Consider the following 27,457-nt stretch of genomic DNA (forward strand, 5'->3'; position numbering starts at 1 on the left):
ACTTCAACTAAACATTACCCTGATGTTACTCTAACTTCAACTTAACATTACCCTAATGTTACTCTAACTTCAACTAAACATTACCCTAACGTTACTCTAACTTCAACTAAATATTACCCTAATGTTACTCTAACTTCAACTAAACATTACCCTAACGTTTCTCTAACGTCAACTAAACATTACCCTAATGTTACTCTAACTTCAACTAAACATTACTCTGGCACTGCCTCCCAATCTTATCCTTCCTTACCTTAAGTTAACCCAACAATTTCCCTTAACCAATTTTGTGTGTGTGTGTGTGTGTGTGTGTGTGTGTGTGTGTGTGTGTGTGTGTGTGTGTGTGTGTGTGTGTGTGTGTGTGTGTGTGTGTGTGTGTGTGTGTGTGTGTGTGTGTGTGTGTGTGTGTGTGTGTGTGTGTGTGTGTGTGTGTGTGTCTTCTCTCTCCCCCTAGAGACGTGCGGAGGACCGGGGTGGTGTTGATTGGCCACCAGAGGAGGATCGTCAGCAGCATACAGACCCTCCGACTGCAGCTACTACACCAACAGGAGAAGGGCTTCCATGTATGAGACCTTAGAACAGACAGACGGACAGACAGCCACAGCCTGTGCCTCAGTCTTCACCCCTCAGACAGACAGACAGACAGACAGACAGACAGACAGACAGACAGACAGACAGACAGACAGACAGACAGACAGACAGACAGACAGACAGACAGACAGACAGACCGTCTCAGCCTGGAGGCCTCTCTCAGACAGACTACCACACATTTGGACCTCAATGCAGAACCTCCATAAAGCCAGACTGTTTTGTACACCTGAACCTGCTCCAGCCAGAGACAGAACAGCAGAGACAGGACTCTGAGAGACACACTGCCCCTGGCTCCCCCTGGGGAATGTATGCCTTGTTGCAGCATCACTACTTATTATACAGTAGAACTTGGGAATGTACATTTTCTCTCCATGTTTTTGTGACCATGATGTAGCTGCTAACAGATGAGCAATCAAAAGGATTGTCCTTAAATAATATGATGTGAATTATTTTGGAGTTTGATAAGTAAGCGTCATCATAAGGTATTCTTGTTACATGATTTAACCTCTCCAGAGTATCTGGGTATGCTAATACTTGAAGAAAACGAAGAGACAGTTTTTGAAGTGCAGAGGATTTCTGAATGTTTTAAGTGTATAGACAATTTATCGATTATAATCCTAAACTAATATTTATATATGTGCAGTCCTGTATGTGAGCGCCCTAGTAAATCTGGATGTTATCTCTTTATTTACCATTTTATCGAAATCAGCAATATATGCAGTCGTCTCAGTAACTAAGATAAGAGAAATAAATAAATGATACTCTCTTATGGACCTACAGACATTGAGAGCAGATTGTCAGCAAACCTCAACAGACTGTGTAACATGCTAACATGCCAACTACACAGGGCGGTCTGGCAATGCTAAAGACTTATGGAAGTTGCTGGAAAACAATGTACAATATGTAGTATGAGGGGGACTCAAGGGCTGTTGGGCATACAGTAGTTGGTTTCATTATGTGTTTTTTGTGGTCAAGACTCACGTGTATTCCAAGATAGAGAGAGACAGAGGTATGTTCTGCAGGTTGGCAGACACATAGAGACAGCAACACCAGTGTAATATCTCTTTGTCTCTAGAAGGCCCTCAACAGCATTATAATAACCCATGAGCCTCTCCAGATCCACACTAACGTAGGTGGTTCGGTGAACCACAAAAAACATATGCCTGAAACTTGAAGACTTGCGTTAGCTAATGCTTAGGCTTTAACTCGGCAGGCTAACATAGTCTTGTGGAGCACAGACGACCCAGGTTCAAACCCAGTCGGTCACACACACACACCTACAATATGTTCTGGATGTTCAGTATGTTCTGGAGCAGGAGTGTACCTGAGGAGCCTGTACGGCAGTGGAGGCTGGTGGGAGGAGCTATAGGAGGACGGGATCACTGGATTGGTATCAATGGAACGGTATCAAACATACTTGGAACCCCATTTCACTCCATTCCAAAATTCCATTCCAACCATTACAATGAGCCAGTCCTCCTATAACTCCTCCAACCAGCCTTCACTGCTGTACAGAGTAGGAGGAATTTGCCCCCAGACACTGATCTAACATCAGTTTAATATTTTACCCCCTAATGGTTGAGGTAAGAATTTAGGTATGCTAAGCTGATCCTAGATCTGTGGTTCGGAACAACTTCTAAATGGAGCTCACCTGTCCAGCAGCTGTTCACAGACAGAGCGTTCAGGTGTCCCTCAGAGGGGAGGACACACACACAAACACACACACTTCCCTCCTCCTGGAAGGAAAGATTAGATCAGGCTGTTTAGCATGTCTTACTGTCTTGCTGAGCAACGGGAGAATGCTCTTTTGTACAAAGTACAAGTATACTTATAATTCTTGTATTTTATTTTTCTATCATTTCCAGAGAGACGTGGTAGATCTTGCACACTGTAAGACGCAGTTTAAAGCGGATATTTATTTGCAAATAAAGAACAGTTCTGGTGGTTAGAAGTAGTGTTTTTATTACTGACTGTTTCATTGCATGTAAAGTGTGTTCTGATGCATAGTTTAATGGAACTGTTTTATTAGATGATGCCTCCCCTGGTACTGTTCCATCACACTATGACTCCCCATGAGAAGAGTATCTGGTTGAACATGGCTGGAAGTCTTGTGTCTGCCAGTGGCACAAGGTACTTTTTTTGCCCTCAAAGCAGCCTGTGAGGCAGCCCTTGTTTAAGCAACTACTCCCATTCTTCCACATCAGCCAATCAAATTCAAATACAGTAGCAAACGTGCAAGCCCGCTCCAGCAAAAATAACAATTTTCCACAGTGACATTCACAGCTAGCACATAAAAAAGGTAAGCACATGGCATCCAAAAACACTGAAATGGCTAGACTATTTCCAAATGATACAGGCTGACATATACTGTAGATTTGCTAAACTGCTTTGCTGGTTAGTTACCTTTTTAAAGGAGCTAAATTAACTTGATGGCTATTTAGCTAATGTTTTTAATCTAACTACCTAATGCAGCAAGTACAGCTGCTACTTTCACTAACTGCTTAGCTAGCTATTTTCTCCAGACCAATGGGCTAATATAGCAAGCTGCATATTCATCGAACTAACACAATCGTAGGCTGGTAAGGATGAATAGCTTCCTCCCAGGCTGGTGTATAATAACGGTTCCTCCCAGGCTGGTGTATAATAAAGGTTCCTCCCAGGCTGGTGTATAATAAAGGTTCCTCTCAGGCTGGTATGGATGAATAGGTTCTTCTCAGACTGGTGAATAATAAAGTTTCCGCTCTGGCTGGTGTATAATAAAGGTTCCTCCCAGGCTGGTGTAAAATAAAGGTTCCTCTCAGGCTGGTGTATAATAAAGGCCCCTCCCAGGCTTTTGTATAATAAAGGTTCCTTCCAGACTGGTGTATAATAAAAGTTCCTCCCAGGCTGGTGAATAATAAAGGTTCCTCCCAGGCTGGTGTATAATAAAGGTTCCTCCCAGGCTGGTAAGGATAAATAGTTTCCTCTCAGGCTGGTGTATAATAAAGGTTCCTCTCAGGCTGGTGTATAATAAAAGTTCCTCCCAGGCTTGTAAGGATAAATAGGTTCCTCTCAGGCTGGTGAATAATAAAGGTTCCTCCCAGACTGGTGTATAATAAAAGTTCCTCCCAGGCTGGTGTATAATAAAGGTTCCCCCCAGGCTGGTAAGGATAAATTGGTGCCTCACATGCTGGTAAGGGAACCTAGATGGCTCCCAATAGTAAAGTCTCCGTCCAGGCTGATAATTTATTTTTTATTTTTATTTTTTCACCTTTATTTAACCAGTTAGGCTTGTTTAGAACAAGTTCTCATTTGCAACTGCGACCTGGCCAAGATAAAGCATAGCAGTTTGAAACAGACAACACAGAGTTACACGTGGAGTAAACAATTAACAAGTCAATAACACAGTAGAAAAAAAGGGGAGTCTATATACATTGTGTGCAAAAGGCATGAGGAGGTAGGCGAATAATTACAATTTTGCAGATTAACACTGGAGTGATAAATGATCAGATGGTCATGTACAGGTAGAGATATTGGTGTGCAAAAGAGCAGAAAAGTAAATAAATAAAAACTGTGGGAATAAGGTAGGTGAAAATGGGTGGGCTATTTACCAATAGATTATGTACAGCTGCAGCGATCGGTTAGCTGCTCAGATAGCTGATGTTTGAAGTTGGTGAGGGAGATAAAAGTCTCCAACTTCAGCGATTTTTGCAATTCGTTCCAGTCACAGGCAGCAGAGTACTGGAACGAGAGGCGGCCGAATGAGGTGTTGGCTTTAGGGATGATCAGTGAGATGCTGGAGCGCGTGCTACGGATGGGTGTTGCCATCGTGACCAGTGAACTGAGATAAGGCGGAGCTTTACCTAGCATGGCCTTGTAGATGACCTGGAGCCAGTGGGTCTGGCGACGAATATGTAGCGAGGGCCAGCCGACTAGAGCATACAAGTCGCAGTGGTGGGTAGTATAAGGTGCTTTAGTGACAAAACGGATGGCACTGTGATAAACTGCATCCAGTTTGCTGAGTAGAGTGTTGGAAGCAATTTTGTAGATGACATCGCCGAAGTCGAGGATCGGTAGGATAGTCAGTTTTACTAGGGTAAGCTTGGCAGCGTGAGTGAAGGAGGCTTTGTTGCGGAATAGAAAGCCGACTCTTGATTTGATTTTTGATTGGAGATGTTTGATATGGGTCCGGAAGGAGAGTTTGCAGTCTAGCCAGACACCTAGGTACTTATAGGTGTCCACATATTCAAGGTCGGAACCATCCAGTGTGGTGATGCTAGTCGGGCATGCGGGTGCAGGCAGCGATCGGTTGAAAAGCATGCATTTGGTTTTACTAGCGTTTAAGAGCAGTTGGAGGCCACGGAAGGAGTGTTGTATGGCATTGAAGCTCGTTTGGAGGTTAGATAGCACAGTGTCCAATGACGGGCCGAAAGTATATAGAATGGTGTCGTCTGCGTAGAGGTGGATCAGGGAATCGCCCGCAGCAAGAGCAACATCATTGATATATACAGAGAAAAGAGTCGCCCTGAGAATTGTTAATGATAAATAGGTGCCTCGAATAGGTGCTAGTGTCTAATTAGTAGCCTTTATCCAAACAAAAACATGGAAAGTTTGTTTACATTTTTGTATAACAATCATTACTTTATTTAGAATTGATTTATAAAGATTTCTCCCAAATCAAATCAGGTTATAGAAACCTATGGGAACCTTGTGGATTTCCAAGTGGGTAAAAAAGTATCTTCTTCAGCATCTTTTCCTTTTGATGTCAATCTTAAAGACTCTGCTATAAATTACAATTATCAACCAGAGAGCAGTTGCTATTATTTACCAACTGTATTAAAAGAATACCAACGGTGTCCATAAGTGTTTGGAGGATATATTTCAGGTGAACTTGTTAATACTGGCCAGACGATGGCGCTGCTGGACCGTGCATTATTAGTGCAGAGGTGAAGGATTTCAACATGTTATTTACTACCTACCTGTGAGTAATTTATCAACTATGGATGAAGCAAAGGGGAAAAGTCCTGTTCTGCTATTGTCATGATGTTTGTTAATTTATTCATATTAATCAACTCGTGTTTTTGTGTATAGGCTAATACTATATTGTTTGGACAAAATTAAAATTCCAAAAGCACCAAGAAGTATGACTTTTACAGTGCACTGTAAAGAATAACGCATGACTGTAATTTGGCTTCCGTAGGTATGTATGTAATGAGCATGAAATGAACATTATCGCATGTCCATCTCAGAGTCACCCCGTATTGCGAAGCAGGTCACGAGGAGGTTCAAGAGCATTAATTCACTCTAATAGGCTTATTCCAAGCCAGGACAGCCAACCTGCTGCTGTTACCTTGTCCTTATATCCACGGCAACATTCTATTTTAATATGTTCAATTAAATTGCGGCGAGAAATGGTAGAAACGTTCGACGATATCTCGAGGGAGTAGGTATCCTGTACCAAATACAGTTAACCTTAGGATCAAATGTTTTAAGTGGGACACATGGGCCTGTTAGATAAACTGTCGGGATGGCTGGGGCTGAAGAAGAAAGAAGTGAACGTGTTGTGTTTGGGACTGGACAACAGCGGGAAAACGACCATCATCAATCAACTCAAACCCAGTAATGTAAGTCCACTGACATGGCCCAACTATAATATAGGCCATTGACTGATGTATGTGATTGCGCTGTAAATTGTAACTTGTTGATGTGATGTCCTACTGTAGCCGCGCGCGGGCCTGTCAGTGGAAAGCTGTCAGTGGAAAGAGACGGAGTTTTATATATTGAGAGTTAGCTGAGACAGAGATGTTGCTAATGTATGAGAGCTGTGAGAGTCATCGCATCGATTGCACTGCAATCATCCACCGATTGCTTGTTTTCAGCAAAGCTTATTTGGCCCACTCTCAGACGACTGGAAACATGTTAGTCAGGTAAAGGTCAGTACAGCCTATTTCACCCTATTTTACCATATATTTTGACAAAGTTAAGTTACTGTTTTTTTGTCTGTGTTTGTTATTGTGTGTGTGTGTGCGCGCGTGCCTGCGTGTGTCTGTGTCTCTGTCTCTGTGTGTATTACAGACCCAGACACAAGACATTGTCCCAACTATTGGCTTCAACATAGAAAAATTCAAGAGTTCAAGGTAATAATTTACTTCTTATGTAAACGTTGTTTAACTTAGTGAACCAGATGATAGTCATAAGAATTATATTATTTGATACTTATTCTATTGTGTATGTTGATCGGTAACATGTATGTTGTGTCTCTACAAAGTTTGTCCTTCACAGTGTTTGACATGTCTGGTCAGAGCAGATATAGAAACCTGTGGGAACATTACTACAAGTAAGACTTTACACCGGCAATGTTTATCTAGAACTGCATTATGTGATAAGACATGTTGAGCCTGTGGTGCCTTACCTCTGATCTTAGAGTAATCAAGTATTGCCTGTAGAGCAGTTTTAATGGTTACGCAACCCTACCCCCGTCTCCAAGTAGTAGTTATTAGTGATGTAGAGATCAGATTCAGTGTTGTTTATCCTGTTTCTTGTGTCCACAGAGAGAGTCACGCCATCATATTTGTCATCGATAGTGGAGATCAATTACGAATGGTCGTTGCCAAAGAGGAGCTGGATACTCTTCTCAATCACCAAGGTCAGAGATTGAGAGCAAGAGAGAGAGAGGGAGAGAAAGGAAGGGGGGGCAGACAGACAGAGAGCCAACTGTTATTTTACCTGTTCTCCTGCATTCCTGCTCCCTCCAGACATCCGCAGCAGGAGGTTGCCTGTGCTGTTCTTTGCTAATAAGAGTGACCTGAGAGAAGCCATGTCTTTAGTCAAAGTCTCTCAGCTGCTCTGTCTGGAAAACATCAAGGACAAACCCTGGCATATATGGTAAGACACAACTCTATCCTAGTCTCACACACACACACACACACACACACACACACACACACACACACACACACACAAAATAAGGTACAGACACATACAGTGATATTGGGATAGGTTACTAGCTTCTGTCCATCTGTTTTAGTGCCAGTAATGCTGTAAAAGGAGAGGGTCTACTGGAGGGGGTGGACTGGCTACAAGGTACAGTGTGTGTGTGTGTGTGTGTGTGTGTGTGTGTGTGTGTGTGTGTGTGTGTGTGTGTGTGTGTGTGTGTGTGTGTGTGTGTGTGTGTGTGTGTGTAAATTACTTTTTTGTAATGTAATTTTGACACCAATAGTGAATTATTCTGTTTTGTTCCACCTTACCCATAGAGCAAATTGCACAGTAAGTATCATGTGAACTCACATTAGTTTATGTCACTGTGGTGGACTTGGTGAAGTGCAGATGGATGTTGATGAGTTAGGAACAGGGGAGACTGTATTTAGTCTTAAACACTGCAATTATGGTATAATGTTGACATATGGGTAATGATGATTAAACTCCCCTATTCTTAACTCTCTAGTGCCGTACTGTTCAAGGTGTTTTATGGAACTTCAGGTCTTATTGTTCAGGCTGTTCGTTTTAACTTTAATCTCATGAAATGTCCATATCTTTATAAACAGATCATATCAAAACAATGAAGACTTGATTAAATAAAATGGATGAAATGCTTATGATGAAGGATCGTGATGGGGAGAAGAGAGAGGCCTCTGTGACTACAACATGGCTCCTCCAACTGGGTGTGTCTTTGGTTATCTGATGTCACTATTTATACGGTGCAAGGGAATCACTTGTTTCCTCTTTCTATTTGTTACTCTGTCATGATGCCTGCTGTATGATACTGTTGTAAAGTGTTGATGTGAAGTGTTGCTGAACAGCTTGTTGCAGTGTAGAAACTCCGAGATTGTTTGTGTTATTCAGTGTTACAGCACGTTACACGTGGTGTGTAACTGTGCTGTCTGAATGTGGAAAGATATGATTCATGTATTCTGTTGTAACATTTTTACCCTCTACATTTCTGAGCTGTACTTAATGCTTGTTTTTTTTTTAATGCCATTTAATGTGCTGTGACTGTTTTTCAGACATAAACTCAGCAAAAAAATAAATGTCCTCTCACTGTCAACTGCGTTTATTTTCAGCAAACTTAACATGTGTAAATACATAATATTCAACAACTGAGACATAAACTGAACAGGTTCCACAGACATGTGACTAACAGAAATGGAATAATGTGTCCCTGAACAAAGGGGGTCAAAATCAAAAGTAACAGTCAGTATCTGGTGTAGCCACCAGATGCATTAAATAGTGCAGTGCATCTCCTCCTCATGGACTGCACCACATTTGGCAGTTATTGCTGTGAGATGTTACCCCACTCTTCCACCAAGGCACCTGCAAGTTCCCGGACATTTCTGGGGGGAATGGCATTAGCCCTCACCCTCCGATCCAACAGGTCCCAGACACGCTCAATGGGATTGAGATCCGGGCTCTTCGCTGGCCATGGCAGAACACTGACATTCCTGTCTTGCAGACAATCAGCATTCTCATGCTGGACGGTCATGTCAGGATGAGCCTGCAGGAAGGATACCACATGAGGGAGGAGAATGTCTTCCTTGTAACGCAGTGTTGAGATTGCCTGCAATGACAACAAGCTCAGTCCGATGATGCTGTGACACACCGCCCCAGACCATGACGGACCCTCCACCTCCAAATCAATCCCACTGGAGAGTACAGGCACCAGTGTAACGCTCATTACTTCCGACGATAAACGTGAATCCGACCATCACCCCTGGTGAGACAAAACCGTGACTCGTCAGTGAAGAGCACTTTTTGCCAGTCCTGTCTGGTCCAGCGACGGTGGGTTTGTGCCCATAGGTGACGTTGTTGCCGGTGATGTCTGGTGAGGACCTTCCTTAGTCCAGCCTCTCAGCCTATTGCGGACAGTCTGAGCACTGATGGAGGGAATGTGCGTTCTTGGTGTAACTTAGGCAGTTGTTGCCATCCTGTACCTGTCCTGCAGCTGTGATGTTCGGATGTACCGATCCTGTGCAAGTGTTGTTACACGTGGTCTATCACTGCGAGGATAATCAGCTGTCCGTCCTGCCTCCCTGTAGCGCTGTCTTAGGCGTCTCACAGTACAGACATGGCAATTTATTGCCCTGGCCACATCTGCAGACCTCATGCCTCCTTGCAGCATGCCTAAAGACACGTTCACGCAGATGAGCAGGGACCCTGGGCATCTTTCTTTTGGTGTTTTTCGGAGTCAGTCGAAAGGTCTCTTTAGTGTCCTAAGTTTTCATAACTGTGACCTTAATTGCCTACCGTCTGTAAGCTGTTAGTCTTAACGACCTTTCCACAGGTGCATGTTCATTAATTGTTCATGTGTCATTGAACAAGCACGGAAAACAGTGTTTAAACCCTTTACAATGAAGATCTGTGAAGTTTTTTGGATTTTTACGAATGTTGTTGCTGAGTTTATTACACCAGTCAGTGCTAAATATATACCTATATATTGGGATGTTTTAATGAAAACAAACGGCTTGGTATTTTCTTGATTTGTAGTCTCTTCCTTTTCATCAAAGGGGGTGACAATTTATCTTTCTATTTGCTGGATCTTTATGTTCATTGATCTCACATAGTGAGAGGAGATAATAGTGAATCAACACTGTAGACCCCAAAGTCCATATTAATAATTTATGCAAAAACAGATGAGTTTCAGCTTCCATCAACACAGAAGCATCAAGTACAATCAATGCATCATAACCGTTATACTGTACAAGTTGAACACCTTTATGAAATGCTAATAAATAGTTGCAAACTTGTTAATAAATCTATAAATATAATTAAATACTCCCTTTACAGGATACCAATATTTTAAAGCAGTTAATTTACGAAAGTATAAATAAGCTGTATAACAAAAGTATAAAAGTGTAATGATGTGAATACTGTTGACAAAGGGAGAAGAAACCCTTCATTTTCCCTATCGTCTTGGGCTACCTTCACTCCTTTTATATCCCTCTATCTGCTCAAACACAAACCTTCAGATCATCATTTCCCTGACAGTGTCCCTACTCTCTCCTTTCTTCTATCTCTTATCCCCTCACCCCTTTATCTCTTCAGCCCCTCACATTCCTTTCTCTGTCCTCAACCCTTCTTGAGGAACATGTAAACTATCTCAGTGTGGAAGTGAGCGCTGGCATTCAGGAGGCTCTGGAAGGTCTCCATGTCCTCATGACGGTTACCTGAAAGAGAGGGAGATTACTGACAGTACAGACAAAGGCCATATGGCTATCTGGGACCAAACATAGTGAACCACCTGCCCTGCCATGTCCTCACCTGCCATGACAACCTCGTACATCTCCATGGTAACCTCTGAGAACATGTTCTCAACGCTCTGGATGAATGACCACCTGTCTGACGGCGACAAGAACACCTGGCACACCTGCTGCACCATCCTCACCGACCAGTTCATACAGTAGCCGTCCTTCTCACACACCTACAATACACACATATGAAACATAACTATAACACACACAAGCATTTCGCTACACCAACATCTGGTAAATATGTGTATATTTGATTTGATTTGAATAGCCATCCTTCTCACACACACAGATGTGTACTGACCAGTATGAGGTAGACGAGGAGTCGTGAGATCTCAAAGAGGCGTCCGTTGAGAGCCTTGCTAGCCAGAATACTGTAACACAGACTGTTCCCACACAGGATCAACAGCCTGGCCACGCTCTCTACATGCCACGCCTGGGGGAGCACTGGGGAGACCAGAGAGATGTGATGAGCACAACGAAGACGCTGTGTGCACCTGAATAAAGGTGTGTGTGTGCGTGTGTTAAGATATGGTAGCCCTTTCGTGCAGTCAACGACGAAAAGTGCCCTCTTTCGCCTCACGGGTGGAATGTTATTAATATTTTTCATAATTTCATAATTAATAAAGATTATTTATTTCATAATTAATAAAGATTATTTTTTAAACAATGAAAGTCCAGTGTTTCTATGTCAAACAGTTTTGTTATATTTCAGTCTACTGTGATGTATATAAAGTGTAATATTTGGATGCAAACTCAGCTCTATATCTGACATGGTACAGGTATCTTCTTTTTTGTAAGCCCATGTGCGTGAGGTAAATACTTTGTTTCAAAGGCTACCAAGAATCACTCCGTGTGACCGTGATTTAGCCCACTACAGTAAAAGGTTAAAGTGTGTGTACCTGTGAGTTCCTCCAGTATGGCCAGTACGGTGTCAGTGGTCCAGTCTCTTGCCTCTAGGTCACTGTGGAGCAGGATCACAGCCTTCGCCAAGTCCCACAGAGAACACTGGGCTACTCCTGCACCCAGCTGCTCCTGCCAGCCCAGAGAACCTGGAAAAAATACAGACTGTTACACACACACACACACACACACACACACACACACACACACACACACACACACACACACACACACACACACACACACACACACACACACACACACTCTCTACCATGGGCCAGGGTTAGAGGATGTACACACATGCACAAACTCACTGCATACTAACCGTCAGGCAGCCGTGGTCCATAGAGTATGAACAGTAGCCTGGCCTGTGAGACCATGGGCCATGACTGGAGGATCCTGGTGAGCCAGAACAGAGTGTCTCTTCGGCTGCTCCACGGCTCCAACAGAACCTGACGACAGAACCCACGGATCTGCAGCTCCAACCGCTGACATGCTCCTAGACACAGAGGGGAAACATTACTGTCTCTCTTTCCTCCTCACACCCTCTCTCTCTGAATTAGAGACAGACACCCACCTGGCTTTCCAGTGACGACCAACTCGATCTTCCGGGGAAGGTTTGTGAAGTCGCACAGGAAGTTGAAGACCCGCTGACACTCCAGCTCATCCCAGCCCGCAATCAACGTCTGTCAGTCAAACAGCAATGATCTGTTACATATCTTTTTTTCAGGAGACTGAAAAGATTTGTCTTGTGTGTTTCATAGGTATTTTTCTTTTGAAACTACTTTAGGGTCTCACCTGCAAGAAAACTCCGTAGCTGGAGAAGAAAGGGCAGCCTGTTGAGGCAGTGCACTGCTCCATCATGAAGCACGGGACCTGAGAGGTAGGGAGAGACAAGCGGTCTATGTAAGTCTATGGACATCTACAACCGGTCTCTCCAACCCTGTTCCTGGAGAGCTGCCGTCCTGTAGGTTTTTGTTCCAACCATAATCTAGAAAACCTGATTCTAATAACTAGCTGGATGATTAGCTGAATCAGGTTAGTTACACCTGTGGTTGGATTGAAAACCTACTACAGGAGGATAGCTCTCCAGCAACAGGGTTGAAGCATTAATCTACAGTATGTAGGCCTTACAACACTGAACAAAAATATAAACGCAACATGTAAAGTGTTGGTGCCATGTTTCATGAGCTGAAATAAAAAATCCCAGAAATTTTTCAAAGGCCTTGTGCTGGGGACAATAAAAGGCTACTTTAAAATGTGAGGAGTATTTCTGTATAAAGCCATTTTGTGGGGGAAAACTAATTCTAATTGGCTGGGCCTGGGTCACCAGTGGGTGGATCTGCCTGCCAAGTGGGTGGGCCTATGCCCTCCAAGGCCCACCCATGGCTGCACCACTGCCCAATCATGTGAAATCCATAGATTAGGGCCTATTCCTGGACTTTCTGATGGGCCGCCCCCAGGTGGAAGTGTAGGTAACAACCCATCAGCCACGCTGATCCTCGACACGGGGGGCCCCTCAGGGATGCGTGCTCAGTTCCCTCCTGTACTCCATGTTCACTCATGACTGCATGGCCAGGCACAACTCCAACACCATCATTAAGTTTGCAGATGACAAAACAGTGGTAGGCCTGATCACCGACAACGATGAGACAGCCTATAGGGAGGTCAGAGAACTGACCGTGTGGTTCAAGGAGAACAACCTCTCCCTCAACGTGAACAAGACAAAAGAGATGACTGTGGAATACAGGAAAAGAAGGACCGAGCACGCCCCCATTCTCATCGACGGAGCTATAGCGGAGCAGGTTAAGAGCTTCAAGTTCCTTGGCGTCCACATCACCAACAAACTAACATTGTCCAAGCACACCAAGACAGTCGTGAAGAGGGCACGACATAACCTTTTCCCCCACAGGAGACTGAAAAGATTTGGCATGTTTTTACAGCTACACCAGAGAGCATCCTGACGGGTTGCAACTGCTCGGCCTCCGACCACTAGGCACTACAGACGGTAGTGCGTATGGTCAAACTTCCTGCCATCCAGGACCTATATACCAGGCGGTGTCAGAGGAAGGCCCTAAGACTCCAGCCACCCTATTCATATACTGTTCTCTCTGCTACCACATGGCAAACAGTACTGGAGCGCCAAGTCTAGGTCAAAGAGGCTTCTAAACAGATTCTACCCCCAAGCCATAAGACTCCTGAACAGCTCATCAAATAGCTACCCAGACTATTTGCATTGCCCCCCCCTCTACGCTGCTGCTACTCTCTGTTATTATCTATGCATAGTCACTTTAATAACTCTACCTACATGTACATACTACCTCAATTACCTCAACACCGGTGCCCCCACACATTGACTCTGTACCGGTACCCCCTGTATACAGCCCCGCTATTGTTATTTACTGCTGCTCTTTAATTATTTGTTATTCTTATCTCTTACTTTTTGGGGGGTATTTTCTTAAAACTGCCTTGTTGGTTAAGGGTTTGTAAGTAAGCATTTCATTGTAAGGTGTTGTATTCGGCGCATGTGACAAATAACATTTGATTTGATTTTTATTTATTTTATTTAATAGATTTCCTCATGTGAACTGTAACTAGGTCAAATATTTTATTTCACAACCTGTGTTATAATGATTAACTGGTTCTTTTTTAATGTTTTATGTGTAACAACTCATGCTTTACTACAGTAGTTTAACAACATTGCTAAATATCCTTATCATTCATTTCCATAACCTTATCTATCTCCCTCACCTTTCTCTGTCTTACCTGGGAGAACTTGCTATATATAAATTTCAACCTGTCCTTTGTAGGTAGCAACAGGGTACACCTCTTGAACAACAACCCTGAGACAACAAGCAGAAACAAACAGCAAGGTGACACCATGACTACATCTGTTTGTCAACCCTGAATGAATAAAGAATGACATAACACATGACTAAAAAGCACTTCTAGACACAGTTATCTTGAGGTAGCCTAGAGTGTATTATGAAAAGTGCTGTGTTTGACTTCATATTCCCGCCTATAGGCTGTACCTACTACCTACCCAGTGCTTTGTAGTGTCCCAGGGTGGCGGGGTCCTCTTTGGGAGGAGAGGAGGGAGAGGAGCAGTGCCGGAGCTTTTGTAGGATCATTCTGTTCCTCCAGGTCTGAGTAGAGATGTGATTCACAATGTAGCGACTGATGGCCTTGGACACCATGCTGAATACACTGATCTCAAGCACTGCAACACACAGAGGCATGTGGGTCATATCACACACACACACACACACACACACACACACACACACACACACAGCTGGCTAGCCTAGTAGAAGACATGACTAGAAAGACCGTAATTAGGTCAATGACAATCAACATACACATTGACAGGCCTACCAGCCTTCCTTTCCTTCTATCTGTCCCTTCCTCCATTCATTGTATTTAAACCAGTTAGCTAGTTAGACCTACCAGAGAGTCTGTCCAGGACCATGTCAAAGACCTCTGCAGGCAGCCTCTCGAAGAAGCAGCCACTGGCCATGCCCTGACTCCGGGTCGTGATGGTTCTCACCGGATAGGGCTGGCGACGGGACCGTCGGCGGTGGAACTTCTGGGTCATGGTGAATTTCCTGGTGACTGCCGCCATCGCCACAAAACTGTCCGGTCGCTATTGACCCGAGGATAAACTAGGAATTGAAGGTTGAAGGTCATTTGGCAAGAATAATTTATTCATTTCCAAAGAGAACAACATCAAAGACAGCTGTCAACTTTAAGAGTGAACTACTGTAACTAGCTAACGTTAGCTGCCATTTGCCTGGCTTTACCTTTAGCTTTTGGATGCGAAAACGAATCCAACAATAGCATACACTGAGTAAACTTGTGAGCTGTCTTCAGACTTATACTGTTCTTTTTTTATCATAGACTATAAAGTGAATATTTTGGCTAGCTAGCTGCTGAGAAGAAACGTTCCCTGAGGCTGAGGTAGGACTACAGACAGACTTGTTTTTGGCGACCCCTCGCGAGTGAAACAGCTCTGCCGCGAAATACTCATCTCGCGCGAAAAAAATAACCTTCCCTTCCATCAACATTTTCTGAATGTTTTTTGTGCTGACTTTACTTTTGTAATGTCATGTAAACGTGCGGTGTACATTTGCCTATAATCCTCATCCCTCTCATGTAGGCTAGTCTAATGATTAGTCTGACATGACATGAGCAGATTTTTTAAAATGCTGTTTCTAGATCTACTGTAACAGTAGCCTATGAATAAAGCGATTAGAATGTGAAATGTTTAGGCCTTATCTGCATTCAACAGGTGCTTACAATGATCAATCAAATATAAATGTCATATTTGCTGTCCGAGAAGCAGATAATAAACACCTTATTACAGACAGAGGCCCAATAGTTTATAGCCTTTCCTTGAGTTGTGGCCCAGCACAGCTAATGTGCCCAGCACAGCTCCTTAATGCATGGAGGATTACTGTGCTTCCCCTAAGGCTATTAACTCCTCGGTACTCATATGGCATCTCCCTCTGGAGGAGATACACAGGACACATAATCCTATAAAAGAGACTGACACAGGGCAGGATGGGCTGCACTAGGCTGCTAGAAAAGCCACTGCTAGGCTACTGTATGGAGGAATGACAGCCGGATTGGGAATATAGCCTTGTGTGCCTGTCTTCTATAGCGTCCTTAGACACAAATTTAGTGAATGGGACTAAGAATACAGTGGCAGTATGTATCACTGACCAGATCAAGAGCAACCAGCAGATTTGGATGAGCTCACACCTCATGGGATCTCCTGTATATCAGGTACTGTACTTATGTGTCACTCTGTTGTCCCATGATAAGAGCTTTATGTTTATTTATTTAAAATGTATTTAACTAGGCAAGTTATTTAAGAACAAATTCTTATTTACAATGAAAAGGCAAAAGTCCTCCTGCGGGGACAGGGCCTGGGATTTTTTTTTTTTTTAATGAATACAATATAAATATAGGACAAAACACACATCACAACAAGAGAGACACAACATTACATAAAGAGAGACCTAAGACAACAACCTAACAAGGCAGCAACACATGACACAGCATGGTAGATACACAACATGACAACAACATGGTAGCAACACAACATGGCAGCAAAAAAACATGGTACAAACATTATTGGGCAAAGTCAACAGCAAAAAGGTCAAGAAGGTAGAGACAACAATACATCACACAAGCAGCCACAACTGTAAGTAAGAGTGTCCATGATTGAGTCTTTGAATAAAGCGATTGAGATGAAAATGTCCAGTTTGAGTGTTTGTTGCAGCTCGTTCCAGTCGTTAGCTGCAATGAACTGAAATAAGGAGCGACCCGGGGATGTGTGGGCTTTGGGGACCTTTAACAGAATGTGACTGGCAGAACGGGTGTTGTATGTGGAGAATGAGGGCTGCAGTATATATCTCAGATAGGGGGGTGTGAGGCCTAAGAGGGTTTTATAAATAAGCATCAACCAGTGGGTCTTGCGACAGGTATACAGAGATGACCCGTTTACAGAGGAGTATAGAGTGCAGTGATGTGTCCTGTAAGGAGCATTGGTGACGAATCTGATGGCCGAATGGTAAAAAACATCTGCTTGAGAGCACCCTTTCCTGCCAATCTATACATTTATGTCTCCGTAATCTAGCATGGGTAGGATGGTAATCTGAATCAGGGTTAGTTTGACAGCTGGGGTGAAAGAGGAGCGATTACGATAGAGGAAACCAAGTCGAGATTTAACCTTATCCTGCAGCTTTGATATGTGCTGAGAGAAGGACAGTGCACAGTCTAGCCATACTCCCAAGTACTTGTATGAGGTGACTACCTCAAGCTCTAAACCCTCAGAGGTAGTAACAACACCTGTGGGAAGAGAGGCATTCTTCTTACCAAACCACATGACCTTTGTTTTGTTCAGAACAAGGTTAAGGGTAGAGAAAGCTTGTTGGACACTAAGAAAGCTTTGTTGTAGAGTATTTAACACAAAATCCGGGGAGGAGCCAGCTGAGTATAAGACTGTATCATCTGCATATAAATGGGCGAGAGAGCTTCCTACTGCCTGAGCTATGTTGTTGATGTAAATTGAGAGAGCGTGGGGCCTAGGATTGAGCCTTGGGGTACTTCCTTGGTGACAGGCAGTGGCTGAGACAGCAGATTTTCTGACTTTACACACTGCACTCTTTGAGAGAGGTAGTTAGCAAACCAGGCCAAAGACCCCTCAACGACACCAATACTCCTAAGCCGGCTCACGAGAATGTAATGGTCTACCGTAACAAAAGCTTTGGCCAAGTCAATAAAAATAGCAGCACAATAGGCTCTATCCATTATACAGCCTCCAACGTTCTAATTTACTTCCGATTGGGTTGATGACTTCCGGAGCGAGTTCTACTATTGTTTTTATAATTAGCTTACTAGCTATCGTCAATGCATTTCTGACTGAAATAGTTCACAATGAATATGTTTAAATTACAGCCCCACGAAAGAGGTGCTAATGAACATTGTTCAGTGCCTCTGTGTTTAGTTTCTTCCAAATGTAATGGTATTGTGAGCTTCCATCGTTTCCCGGTCGATGAAGAGCTTAGAAAAAGGTGGTTGGTGGCAGTACGTCATGACAACTTTGCTGTCACCAAACACACAAAGGTGTGTAGTACACATTTAGTCGAAATTTACTTTGTTGGGGGGAAAATTGGGGGCCGACAATACCTAAAAAGAGGTGTTGTTCCTACTGTCTTCGCGTGGAACTGGCACATTCAAAAGAGACCTGGTGTTTGGGGAAGATGACTGAAACCTCCTGCTCCGACTGAGGGGGATGAAGAACAAGGTGCGCTGCCTATGGACTGTGCCGTCTCTGATCCGGTCCAGAGCATGGGACAAGCCAGTGTAAATGTACATGTGTTAATTTGCTAGCAGCAAAATAATAATTTGTTTATCTACGACATGTATCAATCATTTGTATTGTAGTTAATATCAGTTTGTGTGGAGCTTGTATTGGCTTTAATTAGGCAATGAGTAACAGGGGTGGGGGAAAGAAATCAAGTCAACAGAATAACCAGAATGCAAGACTGAATACAATGTTAGAGATGTGTAATTGATTAACTGAACTGTTGAACATTTGCTGAAATACATTTTTTTTAAACAAATCTATTCTACTGTAGATTTCTTCACAAGAACATCAATACTTATTTTTCATAAAACCACTAAACTGGGCACCCATGCAGGGGATCCATTCAGGTGCGAGATAGAGACTTCTGCAAGTAGTGGTAAAAATAGAAGGGGTCAACCTTCTCTCTTATAGTTTTTGAAACCTGTAGATCTTTATATATCCTTTCAACTAGGATGTCCTCCTGTGTACAGATGACAAAGTCACAACAGCTACAACCTGTGAGAAGGATTTGACCTTGCACCTGCATGAGCAGGCGTAAGCATGAGATCTCTTACATTTACATTTACATTTAAGTCATTTAGCAGACGCTCTTATCCAGAGCGACTTAACTTCAGCTCTCCATTCTGTATCTTCAGATAAGGGCAGTCAACATAACTTGGTACATTTGGGCACTTGACCTCTAAGAATCCAAAGTGTGGTCTCACACTGGGATCAAATATGATTCCATCTGGAGAGGATCCTAACCACGGAGCATCTGGGTGCACTACAAAGCCACACGGAAAGAAGTTAACATTCTTCAGTGTGCAGTACTCCTGTACAGCCACTGGCTCCATGGCTAGCCCCCTCTTCATATCCATGGTTTGCATACCAGATCCCTGTACAGCCACTGGCTCCATGGCTAGCCCCCTCTTCATCTCCATGGTCTGCATACCAGATCCCTGTACAGCCACTGGCTCCATGACTAGCCCCCTCTTCATCTCCATGGTCTGCATACCAGATCCCTTGAACATCCGCTCAGCTAGGTGGTCAGCTGAGGTCTCTCCCCGGACATGGCAAACCTCTTGGAAGCGAGATGATGTTATTCTCATTTTCCTGAGCTGATGCCATTCCGGGCTGCTGCTCTGCTCCCTTGTAGCAACCTTGACTTTGTGTGACATCTCGTAGGTTGTCTCTAATGCCTTGAGGTGGAACTGCTCCTGATGACTAAGGACGTAAGCACACTGGGAAGCCTGAAGCCTGTAGCCATCTAAGGGAAGTATTGGTGGAGAAGGGGCATCGGTAATCTTCACAATTTCACGGGTCTTTGGCTGTGGAAGTTGATAGGACAGAACACTGCCGGCTTACACTGGCCCAAAGGCGGACTCAACCAGGGGCACGTCAGCTGACATTTCCATTGTTGTCACAAGAGGGGCAGTAAGTGGAGAAAAGTTGGCATACGTTTCTGAGACGCGGAGAAGGTCCATGTCAGGCATGTATCCATTGAGTGCTTTGTAGAGAGAACTTCTGCAAAACATTTTAAAACCTTACCATCAGGTTGGAGAGATTACTATGACAAAGACTCATGTAACTTTTGCAGAAACAGCACAAGCCCGAAATTTCTTTTTAAATGAATTAAAATATACAGATTTATAGATTACATGTATGTATTTGCCCCCAGTCTTTGTCCCAAATATTTGTCATTATCATCTGGATACAAGAAAATGTTTTCTAAAATGTTTCCATTCTAGGAACCTCCAACTTACCTTATTCCATCAGCACACGAGTTAGTTGGTTTACGGAACTCTATCCCACCAACCGGACCTGGCTTCATACCCTAATTAACAATGATTTACTGTTACATAGGCTGAATACTTTACAGAATTATTTTTTAATGGATATTGATAGACTCACAAGTGTTCTTGGCTTGTGCCAACACTGTTCTGTGTCTGTGCAGCTGTGAACTGGTGGTGCAGCAGGAATGTATCATTGAGAGTAGTGCGCTGTCTGGTAAAGAAGGGCTACCAGATGATTGCACCCCGCACTTCCTGCAACACAGGAGCAGTGGCTTTGGACCACTCTCACTGGTACGGAGTGCTTTAACACCATCTGTGAAGATAAGTGAAGTGACTGAAGTGAGAAACAAGAATGATGAGGCCCATAAATAACAATAAACATAGTAGTGTCTAGTCTTATTAACTAGGGGCTCATTTAACTATACAGGAATAGATTGTGTCTCAATAACACAATTACCAAACACTGCATCAACAGGTTATTTGGTAAAGTGGGCAATTCTAAATTGGGATTGGGACCCATCATTAATATCTATCTACTGATAAGATTAAACACTGACACTGTCTCAAACACATTTTGACCATGATGACAGTGTCTCACAGGAGATGTTTAACAAGGTCCCTAGTAGCTATCTATAACCTTTCCCTATTCTCATGCTGTGCAGCTTTTCACTCTTCCTCATGGACCTGTGGCAGGCAGACGTCTCCCCTGTCAATGTATCTTTGTTAGATACTGTGTAGAAGACATGAATAACAATTATTTTTAGCTAGCAAATATAGCTAGCAAGCATAACTTAACCAATCTAACGAAAATACACACGTTCTCAAGTAGATTATGTCAACGTTACATCATTTTACGAAGTAACTAGCTAACGTTATATCTGTCACTGACTTGGTATTTACCTTCATAGTTGTCTATGTAGCTTCCTATATACATCTTGAACCCCTTTTCATTCTTGCTAGCTGGAGTCTCTGAAGCTGATTTAACAATTCGATGAACATCATTAATATTAATTTGAGGCCTGAAGACACCTAGTAAAAAACTGTTACATAGTGGTAGTGACGTTATATCGTCGATAACAACTAAACTGACCGGAAATTGCCACACCGATAGGAAGTGTGTTTAGAACGTTAGATCATGGAATGTGCGTAAGGGCTATATTGCTTAGAATCAAGGGCAATGATGACATCATTGAGGACCTTTAAGGTTGCAGTGACACATCCATAACCTGAGCAGAAACCAGATTGCATACCAGAGCAAATACTATAGACATCAAGAAAGCCTGTCAGTTGATTATTAACAATTTATTTCAACACTTCTGATAAACAGGGCAAAATAGAAACAGTTAGGATAAGCTTGATATCCCGCTTTAAATAAAGGACGAACAGTGGCTGCCTTCCAAGCAATGGGAACCTCCCCAGAAAGGAGAGACAGATTAAAAAGGTTGGAGATAGGCTTGGTGATGATAGGGGCAGCAACCTTAAAGAAGAAAGGGTCTAAACAATATGACCCAGATGTTTTTGTGGGGTCAAGTTCAAGGAGCTCCTAGCACCTCGGACTCAGTGACTGCCTGCAGGGAGAAACTTTGTAGCGGGGCAGGTGGAAATAGAGGGAGAAGCGTCGGTGATAGTCACATTAGAAGGGGTGGGAGATGAGGAAATGTAACAGTCAATGAAGTGCTATTTGAAAATGTAATGCTTAAAACCTGCAAATCAAATTGTTTTGGGACAGACTTGGAGACAACCGAGCATTGAAGGTGATCCTTGGTAAAGATTGCCACTCCACCACCTTTGGAAGAACTGTTTTGCCGAAAAAGCTTAAAACCAGAAAGGTTAACATCAGTATTCAAAACATTCTTCCTTAACCACGTCTCAGTAATGACCAGCTAAGGCATGATCATTTATAATACTGTCATTATCTGCTATTGTCTTCTTAAATAGTCTAAGATTAGATACTGCACTGTCATCAAACATTTTTAATTTTGATCTGTTGTTTACATCTTACTTTTTGTTGTTGACAGATCCCCATATTGACTGGTGAGGAGGAGGAGGAACATGCAGTGTGATGATGCCCTCCCTCTTCCCCTGGGGCAGGAACTATGTTTGCATCTAACCCTGATAGAGCTGAAATAAGCTACACCAGACCGAGCCACACTGCGTAACATTACTGACAGACAGTTGTCACCTCCCTAACATACCTTAAGGGAAGAATTCGGCAGTACCTGTATGGTTAGTGAGAAAGTCCATATTGCAAATGTACGGTCCCTTACTAGACGTCCGAAATCGTTTGTAAAATTCGCGGACGGCGTCGGGCGAGCGGCAGGGCCGGACCTACCAGGAAGTCATCAAATGAACGTTGTCGGACATTCGGTTTCCGTTTTACAAAAATAATAAGATTTATGTCATTTTTCCCATGTCCCGGAAATTCCCACAAGAGGGCATAAGCAATCATATGGCTATTGCTACAAAACATCACGATTCACGACGGGGCCTTATCTCGAAAACTGAAAATATTTAGAAGCCGAAACTCGGTGAGCGTAGGGGCGGCATAATGGGCAGTTGGCCCCGAACAAGATGGCGTCTAGGCCTCAACGGTTTTGAGTTATGGCCATTTATCTGGGATTAAAGGTCCAAAATGAAAATAGAGAAATTATTTTTCCACTTCACGTCAAAGTCAAGGAGCCTCCGGTGTCAATAAAAAAAAGAACCAGCCATTTATCTATCGTCATTTAAGAGAAATCGTACAACGACACCTTGGTGATGTTCACGGATAGGTGTTTTTTTTTTCAACGGTTACAGATCCAGTTGCAGGTTGTTCTTACGAATCTTTTTAAAGTGTGCTGCGGAGCTCTGCGAGATTTCTGTGATTTTCTATGATTTTCTGAAATAACACACACTCACTAAACCCTCCGTAAATAACTCAGTTCTTAACGTAAAGACTTAAAACTCGGGATTCTGTAAAGGCATACCCCAATCATGATATGAGTTTATTTATAGCTTCCTGTGCCAACCGGAAGTGCCTTTAATGGTGTCACAGTGGCAGTTTCCATGGGTTAAAAAGGTCAGATCTTTTCAAAACTTCATATGTGTGACTAGGTAACCCTCATGAACTGTAAATCAGTCATTTCTCCCAGCAGATGTCAAAGAAAAGCTCTCACACGCACACACAGCAAGGATGGAGTGAAAAGTGTGGTTCTTAAAGACACAGAGAGCAGGCAATGGCATAAACATAATGTCTAGGCCGTGCCGAGTTCAACGAGATATCCCGCTTGACCGTAGCTCGCTCGGTCTGAGCGCAGCGACCATTAGAAAAGTAGGCCCAAAATGAAGCCTGCCCCACAACGTCATTTGCTTTTGGGTGACAGTGAGAGAACCGTTAGGGTGAGAAGCACAATTCGACCTCAGGTATGTTCCTAAGGTCCTTCCGATCCGTGCAAGCCTAACGTTGACAGTGTGGCATTAACCCTTAATAGTTAAAAGATGGTGTTTACTTCAAAAGTTTGCATTGATTTCTCTCCCCATAGGAATACATTGCCTTTACCCCTAAATTCAACCTGAAGTCTATATGGGTTATGAATGCCGTATGAACCTGTCTTTGGTAACAGTCCATCAGGCCAGTATGAGGTCTACCTGTGTTGATTCTAAGCTTCCTGGACCAACCGGAAGTGGTTAAAATCACCCTAAAAGTGTTTTTCCATTACCTGCCTGCAGTTTGATAGACATAGTGCATTCAACCCTGTGTAAATCAGTCAATTCTTAACGTAAGGACTTAAAACTCAGGATTCTGTAAAAGCATAGCCCAGTGAGGATATGTGTTGACTTATAGCTTCCTGTGACAACCGGAAGTGCCTTAATTGGTGTCTCAGGGGCTGTTTCGAGGGGTTAAAAAAGTCAGATCTGTCCAAAACTTCATATGTGTGATTAGGCAACCCCCATGAACTGTAAATCAGTCATTTTTCCCATAAAATTTCAAAGGAAAACTAAATCACACAGACACACAACTTGGAAGGAGGGACGTATTGGGGGTTGTAGAGACAGACAGTGCCTCCAATAGTTAGCTTTGTTCGAGCTAAAAAGAACCGTCAGACCTAGAGTTCCGAAACTTTAGAAACCTGTTCTAGACCTCGGGTCGATAGTGCGTGGTGAGTTAGGTGGCTCTAGAAGGTTCTCGGACCGAGAAATAGCCTCGTACATTTGCAATGATTTCAATTCATTTTGACCATTACGAAAATGGCGACATTTAGAAAAGTCTCAGAGACACAAGACTAGGTGCATTGGAACCGGCTCGGCCCATAGAGACGGACCCCAACGTTTCGGTCCGATCGCTCATTCAAGGACCCCATAGCAAGGCATGGAAAAAGTGGATTTTCAGCACCAATTAGGGTTTTACTCGGGCACCGAAGGACCTATCGAGCCGAAACTCGGGATTCGGGGTCGCCTCACATAGGCCTTCACATAATGTCTGACCTGGACCCGCAGCTAGAACGTAACTATGTGTTTTACGTTTTTATTATGTTTTAAACTAATGGCGCTGTGAATTATGGGCCTGCTCTGACATATGTGATAGTTGGCTTCTAAATGAGTTGGAAAAAGTGGGTTTGGTGTCAATTGGTATCAGTTTGGTGTCAGAATGACATCTAATTGACTGGTGGACACTGACTTGCTAGTTGACTTTTGTACATTAGCAATATGTTTAAACGGAGAGGGACCATCACCAAAATGGCATTCTGAAATCAACACAAAAAATGGCATCACCATAGTCTCCAGGCTGTGCAGAGTTCAACGAGACGCCCCGCTTGACCGTAGCTCGCTCTGAGTGCAGCGACCTTGAAAAAAAAGAAGGCGCAAAAGGAAGCCTGGCCCTCAATGTCATTTGCTTTTGGGTGACAGTGAGAGAACCGTTAGGGTGAGAAGCACAATTCGACCTCAGGTACGTTCCTAAGGTCCTTCCGATCCGTGCAAGCCTAACCTTGACCGTGTGGCATTAACCCTTAATAGTTAAAAGAAGGTGTTTACTTCAAAGAGTTTGCATTGACTTCTCTCCCCATAGGAATACATTGCCTTTACCCCTAAATTCAACCTGAAGTCTATATGGGTTATGAATGCCGTATGAACCTGTCTTTGGTAACAGTCCATCAGGCCAGTATGAGGTCTACCTGTGTTGATTCTAAGCTTCCTGGACCAACCGGAAGTGGTTAAAATCACCCTAAAAGTGTTTTTCCATTACCTGCCTGCAGTTTGATAGACATAGTGCATTCAACCCTGTGTAAATCAGTCAATTCTTAACGTAAGGACTTAAAACTCAGGATTCTGTAAAAGCATAGCCCAGTGAGGATATATGTTGACTTATAGCTTCCTGTGACAACCGGAAGTGCCTTAATTGGTGTCTCAGGGGCTGTTTCGAGGGTTAAAAAAGTCAGATCTTTTCAAAACTTCATATGTGTGACTAGGTAACCCTCATGAACTGTAAATCAGTCATCTCTCCCAACAGATGTCAAAGAAAAGCTCTCACACGCACACACAGCAAGGATGGAGTGAAAAAGTGTGGTTCTCAAAGACACAGAGAGCAGGCAATGGCATAAACATAATGTCTAGGCCGTGCCGAGTTCAACGAGATATCCCGCTTGACCGTAGCTCGCTCGGTCTGAGCGCAGCGACCATTAGAAAAGTAGGCCCAAAATGAAGCCTGCCCCACAACGTCATTTGCTTTTGGGTGACAGTGAGAGAACCGTTAGGGTGAGAAGCACAATTCGACCTCAGGTACGTTCCTAAGGTCCTTCCGATCCGTGCAAGCCTAACCTTGACCGTGTGGCATTAACCCTTAATAGTTAAAAGAAGGTGTTTACTTCAAATAGTTTGCATTGATTTCTCTCCCCATAGGAATACATTGCCTTTACCCCTAAATTCAACCTGAAGTCTATATGGGTTATGAATGCCGTATGAACCTGTCTTTGGTAACAGTCCATCAGGCCAGTATGAGGTCTACCTGTGTTGATTCTAAGCTTCCTGGACCAACCGGAAGTGGTTAAAATCACCCTAAAAGTGTTTTTCCATTACCTGCCTGCAGTTTGATAGACATAGTGCATTCAACCCTGTGTAAATCAGTCAATTCTTAACGTAAGGACTTAAAACTCAGGATTCTGTAAAAGCATAGCCCAGTGAGGATATGTGTTGACTTATAGCTTCCTGTGACAACCGGAAGTGCCTTAATTGGTGTCTCAGGGGCTGTTTCGAGGGGTTAAAAAAGTCAGATCTGTCCAAAACTTCATATGTGTGATTAGGCAACCCCCATGAACTGTAAATCAGTCATTTTTCCCATAAAATTTCAAAGGAAAACTAAATCACACAGACACACAACTTGGAAGGAGGGACGTATTGGGGGTTGTAGAGACAGACAGTGCCTCCAATAGTTAGCTTTGTTCGAGCTAAAAAGAACCGTCAGACCTAGAGTTCCGAAACTTTAGAAACCTGTTCTAGACCTCGGGTCGATAGTGCGTGGTGAGTTAGGTGGCTCTAGAAGGTTCTCGGACCGAGAAATAGCCTCGTACATTTGCAATGATTTCAATTCATTTTGACCATTACGAAAATGGCGACATTTAGAAAAGTCTCAGAGACACAAGACTAGGTGCATTGGAACCGGCTCGGCCCATAGAGACGGACCCCAACGTTTCGGTCCGATAGCTCATTCAAGGACCCCATAGCAAGGCATGGAAAAAAGTGGATTTTCAGCACCAATTAGGGTTTTACTCGGGCACCGAAGGACCTATCGAGCCGAAACTCGGGATTCGGGGTCGCCTCACATAGGCCTTCACATAATGTCTGACCTGGACCCGCAGCTAGAACGTAACTATGTGTTTTACGTTTTTATTATGTTTTAAACTAAAGGCGCTGTGAATTATGGGCCTGCTCTGACATATATGATAGTTGGCTTCTAAATGAGTTGGAAAAAGTGGGTTTGGTGTCAATTGGTATCAGTTTGGTGTCAAAATGACATCTAATTGACTGATGGACACTGACTTGCTAGTTGACTTTTGTACATTAGCAATATGTTTAAACGGAGAGGGACCATCACCAAAAGTGACATTCTGAAATCAACCCTAACG

General features: G+C 43.3%; 3 protein-coding genes across 8 annotated transcripts in view; 2 read left to right on the top strand and 1 right to left on the bottom strand.

The window, feature by feature from the left end:
- Positions 1–2,532, top strand: part of LOC118366834 (ephrin type-A receptor 6-like) — a 298,784-nt gene extending 296,252 nt beyond the window's left edge. Inside the window, exon 18 of the mRNA XM_052493450.1 lies at positions 452–2,532. Coding sequence (XP_052349410.1) covers positions 452–566 — 115 coding nt within the window. The 3' untranslated portion in view covers positions 567–2,532. The remainder of the gene's footprint in view (positions 1–451) is intronic.
- A 3,020-nt stretch (positions 2,533–5,552) lies between these two features.
- On the top strand, positions 5,553–8,611 carry LOC118366841 (ADP-ribosylation factor-like protein 6). Of its 6 annotated transcripts, none has more exons than XM_052493463.1 (9): positions 5,553–6,191; positions 6,447–6,494; positions 6,643–6,704; positions 6,836–6,904; positions 7,119–7,213; positions 7,323–7,452; positions 7,595–7,650; positions 7,821–7,833; positions 8,112–8,611. In XM_052493463.1, the coding sequence occupies exons 1-9, from the start codon at positions 6,069–6,071 to the stop codon at positions 8,143–8,145; spliced, it is 630 nt and encodes a 209-aa protein (XP_052349423.1). In that variant the 5' UTR covers positions 5,553–6,068; the 3' UTR covers positions 8,146–8,611. The 6 variants fall into 6 exon arrangements, with proteins under 6 accessions (XP_052349423.1, XP_052349422.1, XP_052349425.1 ...); XM_052493462.1 differs by having other exon boundaries at positions 5,559–6,191; positions 6,447–6,500; XM_052493465.1 differs by lacking the exon at positions 7,821–7,833 and having other exon boundaries at positions 5,560–6,191.
- Positions 8,612–8,747: 136 nt separating this feature from the next.
- On the bottom strand, positions 8,748–15,658 carry LOC118366824 (F-box only protein 47-like). The gene is made up of 11 exons (XM_035749560.2): positions 15,512–15,658; positions 15,159–15,373; positions 14,755–14,931; positions 14,478–14,554; positions 12,510–12,587; positions 12,289–12,397; positions 12,037–12,210; positions 11,711–11,860; positions 11,113–11,255; positions 10,822–10,981; positions 8,748–10,727 (listed from the first exon to the last, which is right to left on the bottom strand). The coding sequence occupies exons 2-11, from the start codon at positions 15,331–15,333 to the stop codon at positions 10,630–10,632; spliced, it is 1,341 nt and encodes a 446-aa protein (XP_035605453.1). The 5' UTR covers positions 15,334–15,373; positions 15,512–15,658; the 3' UTR covers positions 8,748–10,629.
- Between the last annotated feature and the right edge of the window lie 11,799 nt (positions 15,659–27,457).

This window comes from Oncorhynchus keta, chromosome 34, assembly GCF_023373465.1.
Source record: "Oncorhynchus keta strain PuntledgeMale-10-30-2019 chromosome 34, Oket_V2, whole genome shotgun sequence".
Lineage (NCBI taxonomy): Eukaryota > Metazoa > Chordata > Actinopteri > Salmoniformes > Salmonidae > Oncorhynchus > Oncorhynchus keta.

Bases quoted from the DNA above. Each gene is read 5' to 3' on its own strand.
- LOC118366841 (XM_052493462.1), top strand. From the start codon at position 6,069: ATGGGCCTGTTAGATAAACTGTCGGGATGGCTGGGGCTGAAGAAGAAA. The intron at 6,192-6,446 runs GTAAGTCCACTG...GCTTGTTTTCAG, and splicing joins ATCAACTCAAACCCAGTAAT to CAAAGCTTATTTGGCCCACT. The intron at 6,705-6,835 runs GTAATAATTTAC...GTCTCTACAAAG, and splicing joins GAAAAATTCAAGAGTTCAAG to TTTGTCCTTCACAGTGTTTG.
- LOC118366824 (XM_035749560.2), bottom strand. From the start codon at position 15,333: ATGGCGGCAGTCACCAGGAAATTCACCATGACCCAGAAGTTCCACCGC. The intron at 12,211-12,288 runs GTGGGTGTCTGT...CTCTGTGTCTAG, and splicing joins GGTCGTCACTGGAAAGCCAG to GAGCATGTCAGCGGTTGGAG. The intron at 11,256-11,710 runs GTACACACACTT...TGGTCTCCCCAG, and splicing joins CATACTGGAGGAACTCACAG to TGCTCCCCCAGGCGTGGCAT.